Source organism: Triplophysa dalaica, chromosome 10 (assembly GCF_015846415.1).
Source record: "Triplophysa dalaica isolate WHDGS20190420 chromosome 10, ASM1584641v1, whole genome shotgun sequence".
NCBI classification, from domain to species: Eukaryota; Metazoa; Chordata; class Actinopteri; order Cypriniformes; family Nemacheilidae; genus Triplophysa; species Triplophysa dalaica.
In genome coordinates, this window is record NC_079551.1 from 11,009,058 (window position 1) to 11,024,840 (window position 15,783).

General features: G+C 35.1%; 2 protein-coding genes across 2 annotated transcripts; both read left to right on the forward strand.

Annotated features, from left to right (window-relative positions):
• The first annotated feature begins 92 nt into the window (after positions 1–92).
• Positions 93–5,509, forward strand: LOC130429530 (guanine nucleotide-binding protein subunit alpha-11-like). The gene is made up of 8 exons (XM_056758147.1): positions 93–424; positions 870–1,037; positions 1,466–1,650; positions 2,189–2,352; positions 2,462–2,590; positions 3,439–3,568; positions 4,266–4,419; positions 4,508–5,509. Exons 2-8 carry the CDS (start codon positions 896–898, stop codon positions 4,708–4,710), a joined length of 1,107 nt encoding a protein of 368 aa, XP_056614125.1. The 5' UTR covers positions 93–424; positions 870–895; the 3' UTR covers positions 4,711–5,509.
• Positions 5,510–9,723: 4,214 nt separating this feature from the next.
• On the forward strand, positions 9,724–14,495 carry LOC130429527 (guanine nucleotide-binding protein subunit alpha-14-like). Its single transcript, XM_056758143.1, has 9 exons — positions 9,724–9,814; positions 10,167–10,237; positions 10,310–10,465; positions 10,698–10,885; positions 10,955–11,109; positions 11,343–11,468; positions 11,564–11,693; positions 11,834–11,987; positions 13,950–14,495. The coding sequence occupies exons 2-9, from the start codon at positions 10,228–10,230 to the stop codon at positions 14,150–14,152; spliced, it is 1,122 nt and encodes a 373-aa protein (XP_056614121.1). The 5' UTR covers positions 9,724–9,814; positions 10,167–10,227; the 3' UTR covers positions 14,153–14,495.
• Positions 14,496–15,783: the final 1,288 nt, after the last annotated feature.

Genomic DNA, 15,783 nt, shown 5'->3' on the forward strand with positions numbered 1-15,783 from the left:
TGACGCAAAGTAAAATGCACCTCGCACTACTGATTTTGATGAAGTTATTAGTTACGTCATCTGTCAAACATTCAACATATTCGGAAACGTTGACAAACATCTACTTCATGGCTGTGTAACTCTGCTTTGATACTACTAGTCACTTTTTGAAGAGTATAATGTCTGCGAAATGCCTAAATGTAAATGTAATATATATAAAGTAAGTTTAAAGACAATGGCAGGCAGGAGGCACTGCTCTGATCTGCCAATCGCACTGCATAACAGGAAGACTTTCGAGAAGAACAAGTACATGCAGTGAAGAAAATAACGAAACTAACAGAAACGTTTGAGGAAACTCATTCAAGCCTCAGCCGATCAAGTCCTAGTTTACTAAAGAGAAAGATGGATGTTGATCCCAATTTTGAGCAGTAACTTGCGCGTGAAGGTGAGTTATTATATACTAGTAATGTTTTGCATTATTCATTATTTTCGTTATAGATTAAAAGTCTATATTAATTTAATTAACAGCACGTAAAACACAACTCTGGGATTTACATTTACATTACATTTAGCAGACGCTTTTATCCAAAGCGACTTACAAAGAGTTTAGGAGCAATAAGCGATAGTTCAGGATACATTATGGTGCCAATACAAAGTTACTGGTTTCATCAAAAGCTAGACTTTGTTTGTCAAGTATTCACAGAAGAGTTGGGTTTTAAGTAGTTTTTTAAATGTTGTGAGAGATGTGGATTTATATCATTGGGATGTTTATGCAGTTATGCTTACATTTAAATCTTTAACCTACATTAAAAAGTTCGTGCCTTATACTGTTAGGTGACAACTTCAATGATTGCATTTTTATGTGTGAAATGTTCTTTATATTTTCGCAGTAATGTTATTTCTATAGCTTGAAGAAATGGGTCGACACTCCTTGCCGTGTTTCAAATGTTGTCTGTCTAATGAGGAAAGGGAGGCCATCGAAATAAGCAAAGATATCAAACGCATGCTTGCCGAGCAGAAGAAAAGAGAACGCAGCGAGATCAAAGTGATCTTATTAGGTGAGATAGCAGTATATTTAATAGATATTTTATTTCTAATAACAACATGAAACTGGTCATATAAGTTGAGTCACCTCCCTGCAGGAGGTACAGCTGTTGCCACACCTGAGTCAATCCTCAAGTTCAAACGCGTGCATGAGCAGATTAGGCTTGTCCAATTATACAAATACCTTTCACTATATATTCAAATAAAGCATCTGGAGAAAAAAAGACATAACTTGTGCACAATGTAGAAAATATCCAAACGCCCAATTGTTTCTTATAAAGTCTCAATTGTTTTACCGCCCAGGTAGCATTCCACTGTGCATTAGTAATAGTCTACCTTTTAAAATATTAGTCACCGAACGCATTTATTTTCATTCTGTCAAAGCTTGTAATGTTGCTTACTGGTGTACAGTATGTGCTATACATATTTTGTTTGTATTTAGGCACAGGCGACAGCGGAAAGACAACATTCATGAAGCAGATGAGGATCATTCATGGAAAGGGTTTTTCAGAAGAGGAGAGGCGTGGCTACACTAAACTGGTTTTCCAGAATTTGTTCACAGCTCTGAGGGCAATGACGCAGGCTATGTCTACCCTAAAGATTCCCTACGTCAACTCGCAAAACGAGGTGACCAATATTAATTAATATTCTCTATCAAATTTAGACAAATATGCAACTCCTACAGAAAATTCAGTCCGTGACAATATGCCCTAATTGGAAGCTGGGCTATCAAGCTCCATGGGGTAAGTTATCACAATGTAACAATGCAGCCATTGATGGGCCTAGGATGCTATAAGGGACATAAAAAAGGCAAAAAGGAAATTGTAACAGAAAAAATAGAATGTCTAAAGAAAAAAAAGACAGTTCTCTGCTTATTATGAAACAAAAATATATGAAAATACATATAATGCATAAATATAGTATACTATAAAATATTTCCATATGTTGAAACCAAGTGTTAATATTTTATTGAACATATTGCAATACTGTGTATATTAGCAACTAATATATATCAATACTGTAATATATTCACAACAAATATTAAATTATATTATATATTGACAGCTAATTAGAAAATACATTTTCTCTGCATCAGATATTTTGCTCCCATCTCAAACTGAATGACTGTAACATATTAATTGAAGTTTTTTGTCAAATCTTGTAGACACATGCCCGGCATTTCCAGCTGCTCGAAGAACCGGATATACATCGGATAATGCAGATTCAGAAAGATCAGGTAGAGACTATCCGTCAACTTTGGGCCGATAAAGGCATTCAGTTCTGCTACCAACGACGCAGAGAGTATCAGCTTCTAGATTCCACGACTTAGTAAGCGTGATGAACACAGTTTGTTCATTTTGGAATGAAAAGCACAGTTCAGTTACATAAGTGCAAACAACACATCAATATATCAATTTTTCTCTGGTGAATCAAAAAGTTTTATGAAGAATTTGGACCGCATCTCGGCTGAAGGATATATCCCAACAGATCAAGATGTTCTCCAGGTTCGATTCCCCACTCTTGGTATAACAGACCACTGCTTTAATTTGGAGAAGATCACCCTCAGGTATGGCTCCAGTAAGAAGACTTAGTTTGTATTCAGAAATATCCTATTCTTATTCAGTGAATGAGGACTGTCAGGTTTCGCTAACAAGTAAACACCAAGTAATATGGTTGAAATTAGTTAAATGCATGGCTTTCAAACGATGATTCACATCCAGAATAAAAGTTTGTGTTTAGATAATATATATGTTTGTCCTGTGGATATTAATCTTATATTTATAAAAACATGCACATACATGTATCTGTTTAAGAAAAATTAAAAATACTAAAATTATTCACCATTTAAATAATTAACATTTTTGGTGAATATAAATAAATGCATGCAAATATTTCCTAAATATTTATACATGTATGTGTATGTTTTTACTTTATACAAAATAAGTATATACAGTACACAGACATAAGTAAACACACACTTTTATTCTGGATGGGATTAATCGTTTGACAGCCCTAAAATGTGGTTCCTAAATAGTATTCAGAAGTTTATACTTCTGAAAATAAGGTTTAGTTAATGTTAAACTGTAATATTGAACGATCATTGCATTCATGAGAGTAAGAACGCAAGGTACATGAAGAAAGAAGGAAAGGATTTTAAGGATTAACTCCAACCAAATGCCACAATCAAAGTGAGCTATCATCTGTAGTAAATGAGGAAAAGATTTAAAGGGGTAGCCTGTGGGAAATCCCCTGTAATTCTGTTTCCTCTAAGCTCCACTTACTGACACAACAGGTGTTTAGAGGGTGAATGGTAACAATAGCGACAATGGATGTGATTTCTTTTTTTTTGTGTGTGTGGCAATACATTTTATTAGATTGGAAATTGGAAAATCCATCAAATGTCTCTCTTTGCAGGATTGTAGATGTTGGAGGGCAAAGGGGCGAGAGAAAAAAATGGATCCACTGCTTTGAGAACGTGACATCAATCATGTTTTTGGCTTCCCTCAGCGAGTATGACCAGCGTCTGGAAGAAACCAACAAGGATGTAGGTTTCTGCATCTCTTCTTGTGAATCTTGGCATTGATCAGTATGAGAGATCATATTGCAGCTTATTCTCTGCAAGAACCGCCCACTTAAGTATGAAGAGATCGCGGGGTAGTAAAGCGATCAAAACATTTAGTTGCAGGTTTTTCTTAAGCAGGTTATTTCACATTCTTAGAAATAATATTTAACATGATAAATGTTTAAACTGTGTAAACGGTTGGAAAAACCTTAAAATATGCAGAGAATCTAACAGTCCGCAAAAAATGTGGATTATTTCACACACATAAAATATTTAAAAATTCTTTGCATGCCTCAGATGGTCAGTCAACTATGACAGTCAGCTGAAAGAAAGGTAAATCCCATCAGAAAACACTTAATAGTGTGTTGACCTCTAGTGGTAGCACAATAAATTGCAAGCCATTAAAAATGCCGTTTAATGAAAGTCAATGGGGACTGGGGGTCTCAAGCTCCAAAACACTGTAAAAGCACCATAAACTATAATTAAAGTAATTAACCATAATTTGCGTCAATAATCGAGTAACATGACTGGATTTTATTTTTTGTGCAAATGTTCCTTTAAATATAAATAGTTTACATTTACTACAGTATAAATCTTGTTACAATGTTGCTACCTTGCTGACAAGCATTCAAAATCTTAATGAAGATCTTCGGTGTTCTCTCTCACTATTTGACTGCAGAATCGCATGCAGGAGAGTTTGTCTCTCTTCTACACAACCATCCACTCGAAATGGTTCTGTTTTTCCTCAGTCATCCTCTTCTTGAACAAGGAAGACATCCTGGCCGAAAAGATTCAGATCTCTGATTTAAGAACATATTATCCAGAATTCACAGGTAGTTTCCCAGTAAGTGCTGATAAAATATCATGTTGTTATGCTTTGCATTTGATACCTGCTTTTCTGCATTTTGTTTCCATTCTCAGGCAAACGGCGAGATGCACATGATGCGAAGCAGTTCATCAAAGAGTTATATCGACATGAGGCGGTTTGTCGGGAGACAAATAACACCAAATGCGTCTATTGTCACTTCACTTGTGCCACAGACACCAACAACATCCGGAACGTCTTCAATGATGTTAAAGACACTGTTCTCATGAGAGCTATAAATGAGTACATCTTTACCTGAGAGATATACTTTTACACTGGAATCATTTTTAGGTCTGGCATCTGGTCCACATTTGGGCCACACATTTTCCACCTAGACTGGAAAGAGACCACTGAAGTGATATGTAAAGTCACCAAACATTAGTTTAAGGGCAGATTTATCTTTAATATAAAGTGTTCTTGAAAGTCTAACTGGTGTTTAAGTAGAATAAAGCAGAATTTTGCTCATGAATGTCTGGTAGTCTTTACAAGTGCTCATTCTATCATTCTATCAATCAAGATGTCAACTAACCAATCCCATGACCATTTAGTCAATAAGAACAAGTATATTTCACATGTTTGTGAAAACACAAGGCTCAGAGCCTCAGACTTTAAGATGATGTCATTTAATGCAAGTTAATAAATCCAAAGAATTTTAATCCCTAGCATTTATTCCAAGTCTCAACTACAGCCCTCGTGACAGGCAAATGTGACCCTGGCCGACAACCAGTCTTAAGGGTAATTTTTTTGAAATAGAAATTTTTACATCATCTGAAAGCTGAAGAAAACAATGTTACATTGATATATGATTTGTAAGGATAGGACAATATATGTTGTACAACAAATGTTTACATCTGAGGGCGCAAAAAAAGCGAAATAATGAGAAAATCGCCTTTGATGTTCTTAATCAGAAGCATTGCAGCAGGCCATCCACTCACAAAAAAAGTTTTTATATATTAACGTATAACTTTTCTTATGTTTTTATAAAATATCTTCATGGAACACTATCTTTACCTAATATCCTATTGATTTTGGGAATAAAAGAAAAACATTTTTACCCATACGCTGTACTTTTTGTCATTACTAAAAATGTTATCTCTCTGTCTCTATCTCTGTCTCTCTCTCTGTCTCTCTCTCGTCTGTCTCTCTCTTATCAGAACATTAACCTGCATTACAGTCATGCACACGATGTATTGTTTAGATGTGGGTCGAGTACTTACATGTAATTTTGTTCTCTGACTTATCTTTTTAAAGGATTCTATCTGAGTTGCCGGTCAACAAATCAATTTGTTTTGAGAATGTGACATTTCTCATATATTTAGCCTCCCTCAGAGAATATGACCAGGTGGAAAATAAATTTCCAAGATTTATTGTAATATAAAAAAACAAGACCAAATGCTTCTTTGGGGAAAAAAAATCATGGATAAAACTAATGCTAAACTGGTATTCAAGAATATCTTTACCGCTATGATAGCATTGACAAAGGTATTGACCACCCTAAAGAATCCTTACGCCATCCCAAAGAATACGGTTACAGGCTCATGCGTAAAATACCTGCTATTGTGATTTAAGTCCTTAAAATGAAAACTTCTTTTGCAACGCCTAATAACACACCTTTTTATAATGGTTAATACAAGAAAAGTTCAGATAACTACTCATTTTAATCTACTTTCTTAATATACTAATATCTGAAAGGGGCAATGTCATGCAATGCTTGTGTGAAAAGGTTGTTATTAATACTAATTTTTAGACCAATTTCTAACAAGGTCCTTTAAAAGAAAAAAAAACAGGTTGCAAATATTCACGGCTTGACATCAGAGGGACCTGGGCTACATCTAGGCTAATATTATCAAGACCCTAGGGTGGGCTATTTTGACTTGTGAAATAGTAACTAATATTGAGTTTTTCACTGAGTACTAAGCAATCATATGAATTGTTTGTATACAATTTCAGATGAGCAAGCACTTTCAGATGAGCAAGGATTACAGGAAAATAACCATGTTTTGCAAACCAACCTTTGATGTTTTATTCTTTAGGTGTACAGTCAACGTTTACAGCATGTGGGAATATTTCACACTACCTACTGGACTTTACAGAATAGTAAGTATGCATAGTAAATGGTGATGAATTTGGCTTTAGGGCATAGCTTTCGTATTGAGACTTTTTCACAAAACTTTTTTATTTTGTGAAACCGTTCAGTAGCTAAAAAACACGTAAGTTAACACTGACATTGACTAGGACTTGCTAAAAAATTGTCAAAATCTATTTTTCTCCGTTAAGAGTAAGACTCTTTGGAAGCCTGTGTGTGTGGAAGCCACCGCTAGGAACAGCACAACATTTGGCAGACATCGTAACCTTACTGTTATTACAATCTTACACTGTTGAACAGAACTGTAAAGTATCTTACCATTTTGTAAAGAACAGAATCATTGCTGATTCACTTCTGTTTCTCTCCTCCTGCCTATCTGAACATGTTTTCAGTCCTATAGTCCTGCCATAAGAAACACACAAATTAAGCAAACCGATGATGTGCTTTCAAAATAAAATGCACACATAAAGTTCTAACATTTCTCATTGATTTAACATCTTTAGGGAATGTACAGTATTTCATGGTGCTTCACCCAAAATATACTGTAGGTTTGACACAATCTCTACAGAATGAATTTTTTGGTTCTCCGTACCTTTTAAATGACATTACTTGATATATCCTTAATTGCTTTTCAGTTATAGGATCCAGGATGTGCTCAGAGTCTAAAACTCCACCACGGGCATCATTAACTATGTCTTCAGTGTGGAGGAGATCGCCCTCAGGTACAGGCTGACATTTGATCTCATCTGACATTTACATATTTAGCACCAGATGTATCCAGTTTGTTTGTTGTGTTTACATTTATATTTATGCATTTGGCAGATGCTTTTCATCCAAAGGGACTTACATTGCATTATCCTGTACATTTTGTTTCTATGTATGTGCAAAACCCTGGGATCGAACTCATTCCACTGAGCTACAGGAAAGCTTGTTTACCTGAGAGAGGTGTGATTTTCTATGTTTTCAAAGTTTTTTGAAGGATTGTTGATGTTGGTGGTGCCAGATCAGAGAGGCGAAGATGGATCCATTTTTTCACAATGCGACATCGATCATATATTTTGCTTCCCTCAGCGAGTACGATCAGACACATGTGAGTCTGTAATACAGGAATGGAAATCATCTGGTGCAAACATAAGGATTTTTAAAAATGCCCACAATTTAGTGTAACAAATACTATTGTGATAAATACTTTCCAATACAAATAAGCAAAGACAGAAACAAGTTTTTTTTAATCATAACAAAAACATGACCTTTGATAAAACTCCTAAAAATTCCTTATTCTATTATTATTCTAGGGTTTCTTTGGATATTAAAAACAAAGTTATTTATTCATTTTCTCAAATAATACCCATTTCCCAAAGGACCTCAGTGGTGTCTTAACACTACAGTAAGTTTTATTGGAAATTAAAAAGTAGCACAGTAGACTACACAGAATCACATGTGGCTCGATTGACTTGACGTGAAATACATGCATAAAAATAGCATGTATGTTTGCTATTCTCCACTATGTTACTTTTATTTGATGTTTTTTTTCTGGTGTGTGTGATCGGGAAAAATATAATTTTGCTCTTGGAGAAAAAGCACTGCTTCATATTGATGACAATATATTAAATTCTGACTCTGAAAAACCCAAAGTGCATCATGTGCTTTGTAACTGCAATGCTACAATAGCTTGATCATTGAAATCTTCATCCTCATAATTTTTTCTTAAAGACATGAAAATACCTATAATTATAGAATGACCCACCTACAGTGCTATTCTTGCTGCAAAATTATGGACAGTTTGTTGCACTTCGACACCATCATCCAGCCATGGTTTGCCACTTCCTCCGTCATACTGTTCCTAAACAAGATGGACAACCTAGCAGAAAAGATCAAGACGACAGACCTGCAAACGTTCTTCCCAAATTTCCAAGGTATTGTCCAAATTGTCCCATGTAATACTTAAGAATGGGAATATAAAAATAAATCATAAAGCTTTAATGACTCTCAAGCGAAATATTAATTCACAAAGAAAAGCTTTTAGGTATAGTGATTTCACAGATTTTCAATTAGTCGGCTTCTCATGCTTGCCTTTTTTTTTCTGCATCTTTAATTTGCATACTTTGCACACATGTGCTCCTCCAAGTTCAATCATTCTGTGTAATATTCCCGGCCCACACATGTGGTTTGACATCCTTAGGTAAACCACAAGATTTGGAAGAAGCCAGTTCAGTTATACAAACAGAAGGCCACCAATGTTGAGAAGTGGGAGAGTAAAAACATCTACTCTCACTTCATCTGCGCCACAGACACCAGTAACATGCGGAAGGTTTTCAATGATGTGAAAGACACTGTACTTTGCAATAGTCTGAAGACAAACAGAGTATTCTAAACTGGTCCATGAAGCAACAATGAAGCGGTCATTTTTCAGGATTTTTAAGTGATTTAAGATTTTGGATTACAATCAAATTAGCAGTATAGCTTTACTTGGAATGGAGAAAACATGTGCTTCGTTGTGCTATACAACCTGTCTTGTCTTAAGTTCTTGACTTTTTGAGGAAGAAGTGTATGGAGTGAATTCGGACACTGACGTCAATACCATGCTTTGGAGAGAAGTTTTATGAACATTTACATCATGTATATTTAACTGGGGGTCCCCCAGATATTTTCAATTTTGGTTAAGATAATCATTACAAATCTAAGTATATACAGTTATGATATAGCAATTGTGTCCAGTAGATGACAAAATTGTTTTTTTTAGAAACTTGAGTGTATTTTCAGTTTACAATATCTAATGCGATTGTTTTTCACAACGCAAAGAGCCAAAAATCTTTTGTTATTTTGGTAAAAAAACATTTTTTATATATTTAAACTGAATAATCATAACAATCTTTATTTTTTAATCTAAATAGAATTTCTGGAATTATATATTCTGTATACTGTATAACATGTATATTCTTAAAATATTAAAATATAAAATATGCAGCAGTGTCAAAAATACAATATTAATTTCTCAAATTTCTTAAATGTTATTCTGTCTTTCACCTAATTTAAAAATGGCGCTCTTAATTGTCAATTCCTTTTAAAAGACAGAAACACACAAATACTACAAACATGTTGCCAAACCTGGTTCCCATGGCAACATGTGACAGAGGTAATCTCACTGTCTGTGACTTGAAAAACTGGATCTGTGAGGCCCGTAAAGAGAAAAGTTTGACATCCACAGATAGAAAACACACACAAGACAGAGGACTGTCAGCTATTCTTTTTGAATTTTTCTTCACCTTAACTGCAGGTAATTCCATAATTTAATTCTTACAAGAGCTCACAGCCCCATCTAGGCTGTGCACAATTATTTTATAGTCAATGTTCGGAAATCAAATACAGCTATAGATTTGTTGTAAGCTGTAACTAGCTCTTGTAAACTACAAAAGGTATCAAATAGCCCATAGGTAGTATCTACAGAAGACTGTTCAAAATAGCTGAATATTTACCACTGTACCAGAAGAGACCAATATAAATGCTGTGCTTAGGGTGTATTCCATTGAGAAGTCTTCATTGTGTCTCAAAACCTGTTGTGAGTCATGGCATGCTATTTCAATTTAAAGAGCAACTCACGTTAAAATACTTTCTTTTATTGACCCTAGGTTAGGGAAAGAGAATGGATCGTGTTTCTTATACGCATTGACTCCACATACGGGTGTGACAATGAACCCAGGTGAGTGATGTCTTTAAAAGTGAATAAATGGCTTGGCGCACTTGAAATCTGAATGTTCATTTTTTGTACTAGGGAAGACCGAAGGCTGTTGGAGATGGTGCTACAAGAGGTGCTCCTGTTGCTTATCTGTGGAGGAGAGGAACGCTATCACTGTACATAATAGAATTAATCTCGAGCTGGGGAAGCATAAGAGAGCAGAACGCAGACAGATCAAAGTGCTTTTATCAGGTAAGATTATTCCGTGAATTTTACATTTAAAAAAGGATTCATATTGCCTAATATAGCCACATATATGCCAACCCAGATCCATTCATTTTTCGGTAATGTATTTCCATAAGTTTAAGTGCTCTTTTCTCAAAAGTGCGCATGCGAAAATGTTCTCTAGTAAGAAGAAACTAGCAATGAAGGAAACATCTGAAAATAAAAAGCTGACAATAAAACCCTCCATTTTTACATTTAGGACCCAGAAAAAGTGGGAAGACGACTTTCATTAAACATTTTAGGATCGTTCATGATGTAAATGTTCTTCCTGAAGAAGAAAAACATGTGTATGCTAAACGGGTTTTCCAGGATGTCTTCATGGCTATGAATGCATTGACGGGAGCTATGACCAGCCTGAAGATTTCTTACGCCAACCCACAGAATGAGGTGACTAAATGAAGCTGGTTTCAACTTATTTCATATAAGATTATAGGAAAATAATGTTTTTTCCTTTAGATGTATGCCCAACAGTTTCAGGAAGTGGACATAGAACAGATAACACAATTGAACAGAATGAATGTTGAAGCTATACATCGACTTTGGCATGACAGAGGCATCAAATTGTGTTACAGTCGCCGTAGTGAGTACCAGCTATCAGACTCTACAGAATAGTAAGTATGGTTAAGATGAAAAGGATATTGTACATCCAGCCGATCATTATTGCAACTATAAGACAGTTCTAAAAAACACCTAACAGAGGCATATTGTCTCTTTTATAATAATACATTTAGATACATACGAGAGTAATTGTTTGAAAAAAACTCAAACCTCATGGTGTCTTTTATCCATTTACTGCAAAGTTAAATAATTTTTACTTAATAATATATATGCTTATGTTTTTAAGCTTGATGACAAATTTAGACCGTATTGCGGCCACAGACTACATCCCCACATACCAGGATGTGCAAATGATTCAGAAATTTGGCACCAGCAGTGAGTGTTCCTTTTATGTGGAGAGGATCATCATCAGGTACAGTAATAAATACCCTGCTGTCGGGGGCTATACTGAACAATGTTGCTGTAAACGTTAACTTAACTTCTTTCCCTTAACTCTTTCTTTGAAAGAATTGTTGAAATCAGCTGTCAAAAGTCAGAAAGTCAAAAATGGATCAATTGCTATGAGGATTTTGATTGTGTCATATTTTTAGCTTCCCTCAGTGAGTATGACCAGCGCCTGGAAGAGAATAACGGAGAGGTGAGTTTTATTGTATCCTTATCTGTACCTTCCTTTTTTTTATTGTGACATTATCTTGACCCAATGCACAAACATAAAGAAAACATCTGTCTAATGAACATGTGCTGTAATCTCTTCCTCTTTGCTCTTTCTGAACGCAGAGCCACATAAAAGAGAGCTTGTCACTGTTCTACAATACCATCCACTCGCAGTGGTTCGCCAAGTCCTCAATCATACTTTTCTTAAACAAGAAAGACATCCTGGCAGAAAAGATCCAGACATCAGACATGCAAACCTACTTTCCGGATTTCCAAGGTATGATAGAAAGAGGTTCTGCACCAACCTAGACACCCCATACTATGGAAGTCCAAACTATGGAAGCCCATTTCCGCGTGATAAGTGATAAAAAATCAGGCTCTAAAAAGTCATAATCGTGAGATCGAAATTGTGAGATTAAAAGTTTTATTATGAGATAAAAAGTCATAATTATGAGATAAAAAGTCATAATTATGAGATTAATAACATGCGCAGGGCAGGCAAGACAATGCATGTTGGCAACATCCGTTGCAGCCAACCAGATTAATTTGCTTTGAACTGATCCAACTGATCCATTTTAGAAGCCAAATCAAACAGAAAAATTAGTTAAACAGAAACTGAAAAGTTACTTAAATACTACAAATTGACAGGCCACATTTTATAATCATATTATTCATCATAACTGTATCTAGCAATTATGTTTAAAAGCATCCAGATTAAAATTAAAACTATATGCAGGGACTTAAAATATACGTAGCATATTCAAAGTAGCCACCGTTTCCCAAATTGGCATCATCGAGCAGCTTCTTGAAAGATTTTTCAATAGTATTTGCAAATTTTTATCTATGGGCATTTCTTGGCTGCTTTTTTATTCGGTCTAAAATTTTTGTCGTCTAATAAAATAAATTAATATGTTGCCACAATTTAAAGTTTGTCCACAAAAGTAATTTCAAACATTTAAACATACATCTTCAGATGAAAAGATTTTAAAATCATGAAAAACTTTTCAGTCAAGAGTTTTATAAATTTTAAACGGCAGTGTATTTTTTGCCCTCCAAAATCATTCATCAAAAATTATGCATTTAAGTGATAGTTTCACAAATCTGTGGTATTACTAAACCATGCAGAAACACTCTTGAATATAATACCTATCTGGGTTTTCACTGGTAGTTTGTTGGCTTCAGCAGTTTGAATGTAACCTGGTAGATAGGAACCATTGAAATACCTTTCAGTAGCTCGTGGATTTTTTGTTGAAAGGATTCGATATACATTGTACATGTCATATGGCCCAAAACGCACAGTATTTTGTAATTGTTTGGCAATTGCCTCGGGTTGCTGGGCTCCACCATCTCAAAGGACCTGAAGTGGGAGACCCACATAGGGCCCAACAAAGGTTGTTCTGTGCGCTTTAATCCCTGTCAGGTTTGCCTCGGCTACTCAGTTGATCACAAGTAGACAAGAACGGATAGTACAGACTGCTAAAAAGATCATTGGTGCTTTCTTTCCCACTCTTGTAAAGTGCATTACAGACTTGATACAACCTGGACACAACACCATTGAACTGTTGCCCTGTGGTAAAATCAATTTTCCATAAAGTATATTACCTTATATACAATTGTCTATTTAAAATGATATTTTATTTATTTTGTATATTTTTTGTACCCTGTTCTATTATTATGTGTCTGGGGATGCATTTGGATGTCTGCCCTGGAAGCTTCAATAACCAAATGACAGGCACACCAGCAATAAATTGCTTTGTAATTGAGACTTATTTTGGCCAACAAGTGAATTATTTAACTTTAATTAAAAAAAAAAAAATCAGCAGAGACAAAAATCAACACATGGTCATTTACAACCTTTAATCCCATGGATCAGTTTCTTTGTCAGTGATTTCCTAAATCTCCGAAAACTGAGAACAAATGACTAAAATATATAAATATATAACCAATCCAAATAGGTTTATAAAACCACTGAGATGCATTTACACCATTTTAACCAGCCGATGTCACCAGTGTGCGGTGTCCTGGCTTCACTGCGCATGTGCACGTTAAATCATAAACTCAATCTCACAATTACGACTTTTTAGAGGCAGATTTTTTTATCACGTAAGGGAAATGGGCTTCCATACCAAACCCATTTAACAATTAAATGATTTTAATCACATGGGTGTTTTGCAACATGATGGTAAAGACAGAATCTGTCAGTGAAACATATTCCACTACTAAATACTGCCACCCTCAGGCAAACGTCAGGACGCGCAGGAAGCCATGGAGTACATCGCAGAGATGTTTATGCAGCAGGCTGTCAATGTTGAGAACAACAACCATATACACATCTACCCTAACTTCATCTGCGCCATGGACCTCGATGACATGCGGAAGGTTTTCAATATTATTAAACAAAGCATACTTGACTATAATTTAAGAAGAATTGGTGTACTCTAAACTGGCCCAAGAAGTGCTAACCTTTTCTGGATGTAAAAGCACAGATCTCCCTTTTGTTTTATGTTAATGTCGTTAACAGACCTACGCTGAATACATAAAGGATGGTGTGAAATGTATTATGCATCTGTAATCTTACTTTTTGATTAATATTTTTATAATTTCCCAAACAGTGTGATGGGTTTAAATAAACAGACTGACAGAAAACTTGGCAGATTTTGTTGAATTAAAGCATCATTCAACTCTTACACATTCCCTCTTTTATTGTATGTTTGTATTATTGACTCCAGAGAAAAATATTAAAGATATATACTACTTAAAAGTGGAGGTTGTTATTTATAAATTACAATGCACAGATCATGTGAAATGTTGTGTTGCTTTGGATATACATTGCTAGCCTAGATTGTAATGTTCGCAGGTGTATCACTCTATTTCCAGATGTCGGCACTGAAGCTGAAATATATACATTTAATATAGCACAAAGAGTTGTCATCACTAATACATTGAAGGATAAAATACGTAAGAACTTGGATTATTTTTACATCAACATTTTAGTGTCACAAAAAATCATCTAAAGATCTAAAATACATCTATAGGGATTATTATGACACCGAATGGCTACCCATGTTTCCAGACTAATTTCTATGAGCACATGAGCAGAATATGATCTGTTTAACTGGGAAATACAGACACAGAGAGATCTTGTTCAAAAACAATCTCAGCATGGCAACCAACAACATCTCATGACTATTTAGTCCATAACAAGACAGAGAATAGGCTACATATATTCTCTACAGGAAATAATTCAATAAAGAGCAAGAGTCATACACATTCTCAATACAACCACATGCTTATGACAACCAGGGGTCAAAGCGGGTTTGGTTTAAAAAAAATTGTAGATTTGACACTGAATCCATTAAAAAACATGTTTTTAAAAGGTTGAAATCAAATGGAAGATGCCACTTGACTGTAAAATGAAAGAATAGGCTAACTAACAACCTGTGCTAACATCAACAACAATATTGACTTTTGTTATGCACAAGCCAAATTTACTGTAAACCTTGTTTTGATTTGCTCTGCATAACTGAACACAATAGCAGTCAACGTCCTTTGAGCATTTGCTTGGTCAAGTATTATTTCAGCACTTTTATGTCATTTTATACTTGCGCGTCAAAGTTTTGTTTGCTTGTTTTTGTTGTGGTCTGTAGGTGGCGCCAGTCTCTCAGTGAAATCTGAGCTGTTCTTGGCCCACATTACAAGCAATAAAGTGAGGACAACTAGCAACAGTGTTCACTCCACATACCCCAGTTATGCCATTAGCCTACTTAGGCCTATATACAATAGCTTGTTAAGTTAATTTACAGTCTGTGTTTGGTTATGTAAAAATGTATTTTATTTTCAATTATATTCATATTTTATTCATTGTATTAAATTGAAACAACCCAACAGTTATTGATTCTTTGTGGAGGTCTACCGGAAGTTAAGTCTGGTCCACGAAACCTTTATGTTGTTGCCACTAAAACCGTCTATACTTGTCTTTATTTATTCAAACAATTAGTATTTGTGTCCACAGAATTGTGCACCAACAAAACATCATTTTTGGTCCTATAATCCGTTAACTTTATAATTAAAAT

Bases quoted from the DNA above. Each gene is read 5' to 3' on its own strand.
- LOC130429530 (XM_056758147.1), top strand. From the start codon at position 896: ATGGGTCGACACTCCTTGCCGTGTTTCAAATGTTGTCTGTCTAATGAG. The intron at 1,038-1,465 runs GTGAGATAGCAG...GTTTGTATTTAG, and splicing joins GATCAAAGTGATCTTATTAG to GCACAGGCGACAGCGGAAAG. The intron at 2,353-2,461 runs GTAAGCGTGATG...TGAATCAAAAAG, and splicing joins CTTCTAGATTCCACGACTTA to TTTTATGAAGAATTTGGACC.
- LOC130429527 (XM_056758143.1), top strand. The intron at 11,110-11,342 runs GTAAGTATGGTT...TATGTTTTTAAG, and splicing joins CTATCAGACTCTACAGAATA to CTTGATGACAAATTTAGACC. The intron at 11,694-11,833 runs GTGAGTTTTATT...TTCTGAACGCAG, and splicing joins TGGAAGAGAATAACGGAGAG to AGCCACATAAAAGAGAGCTT.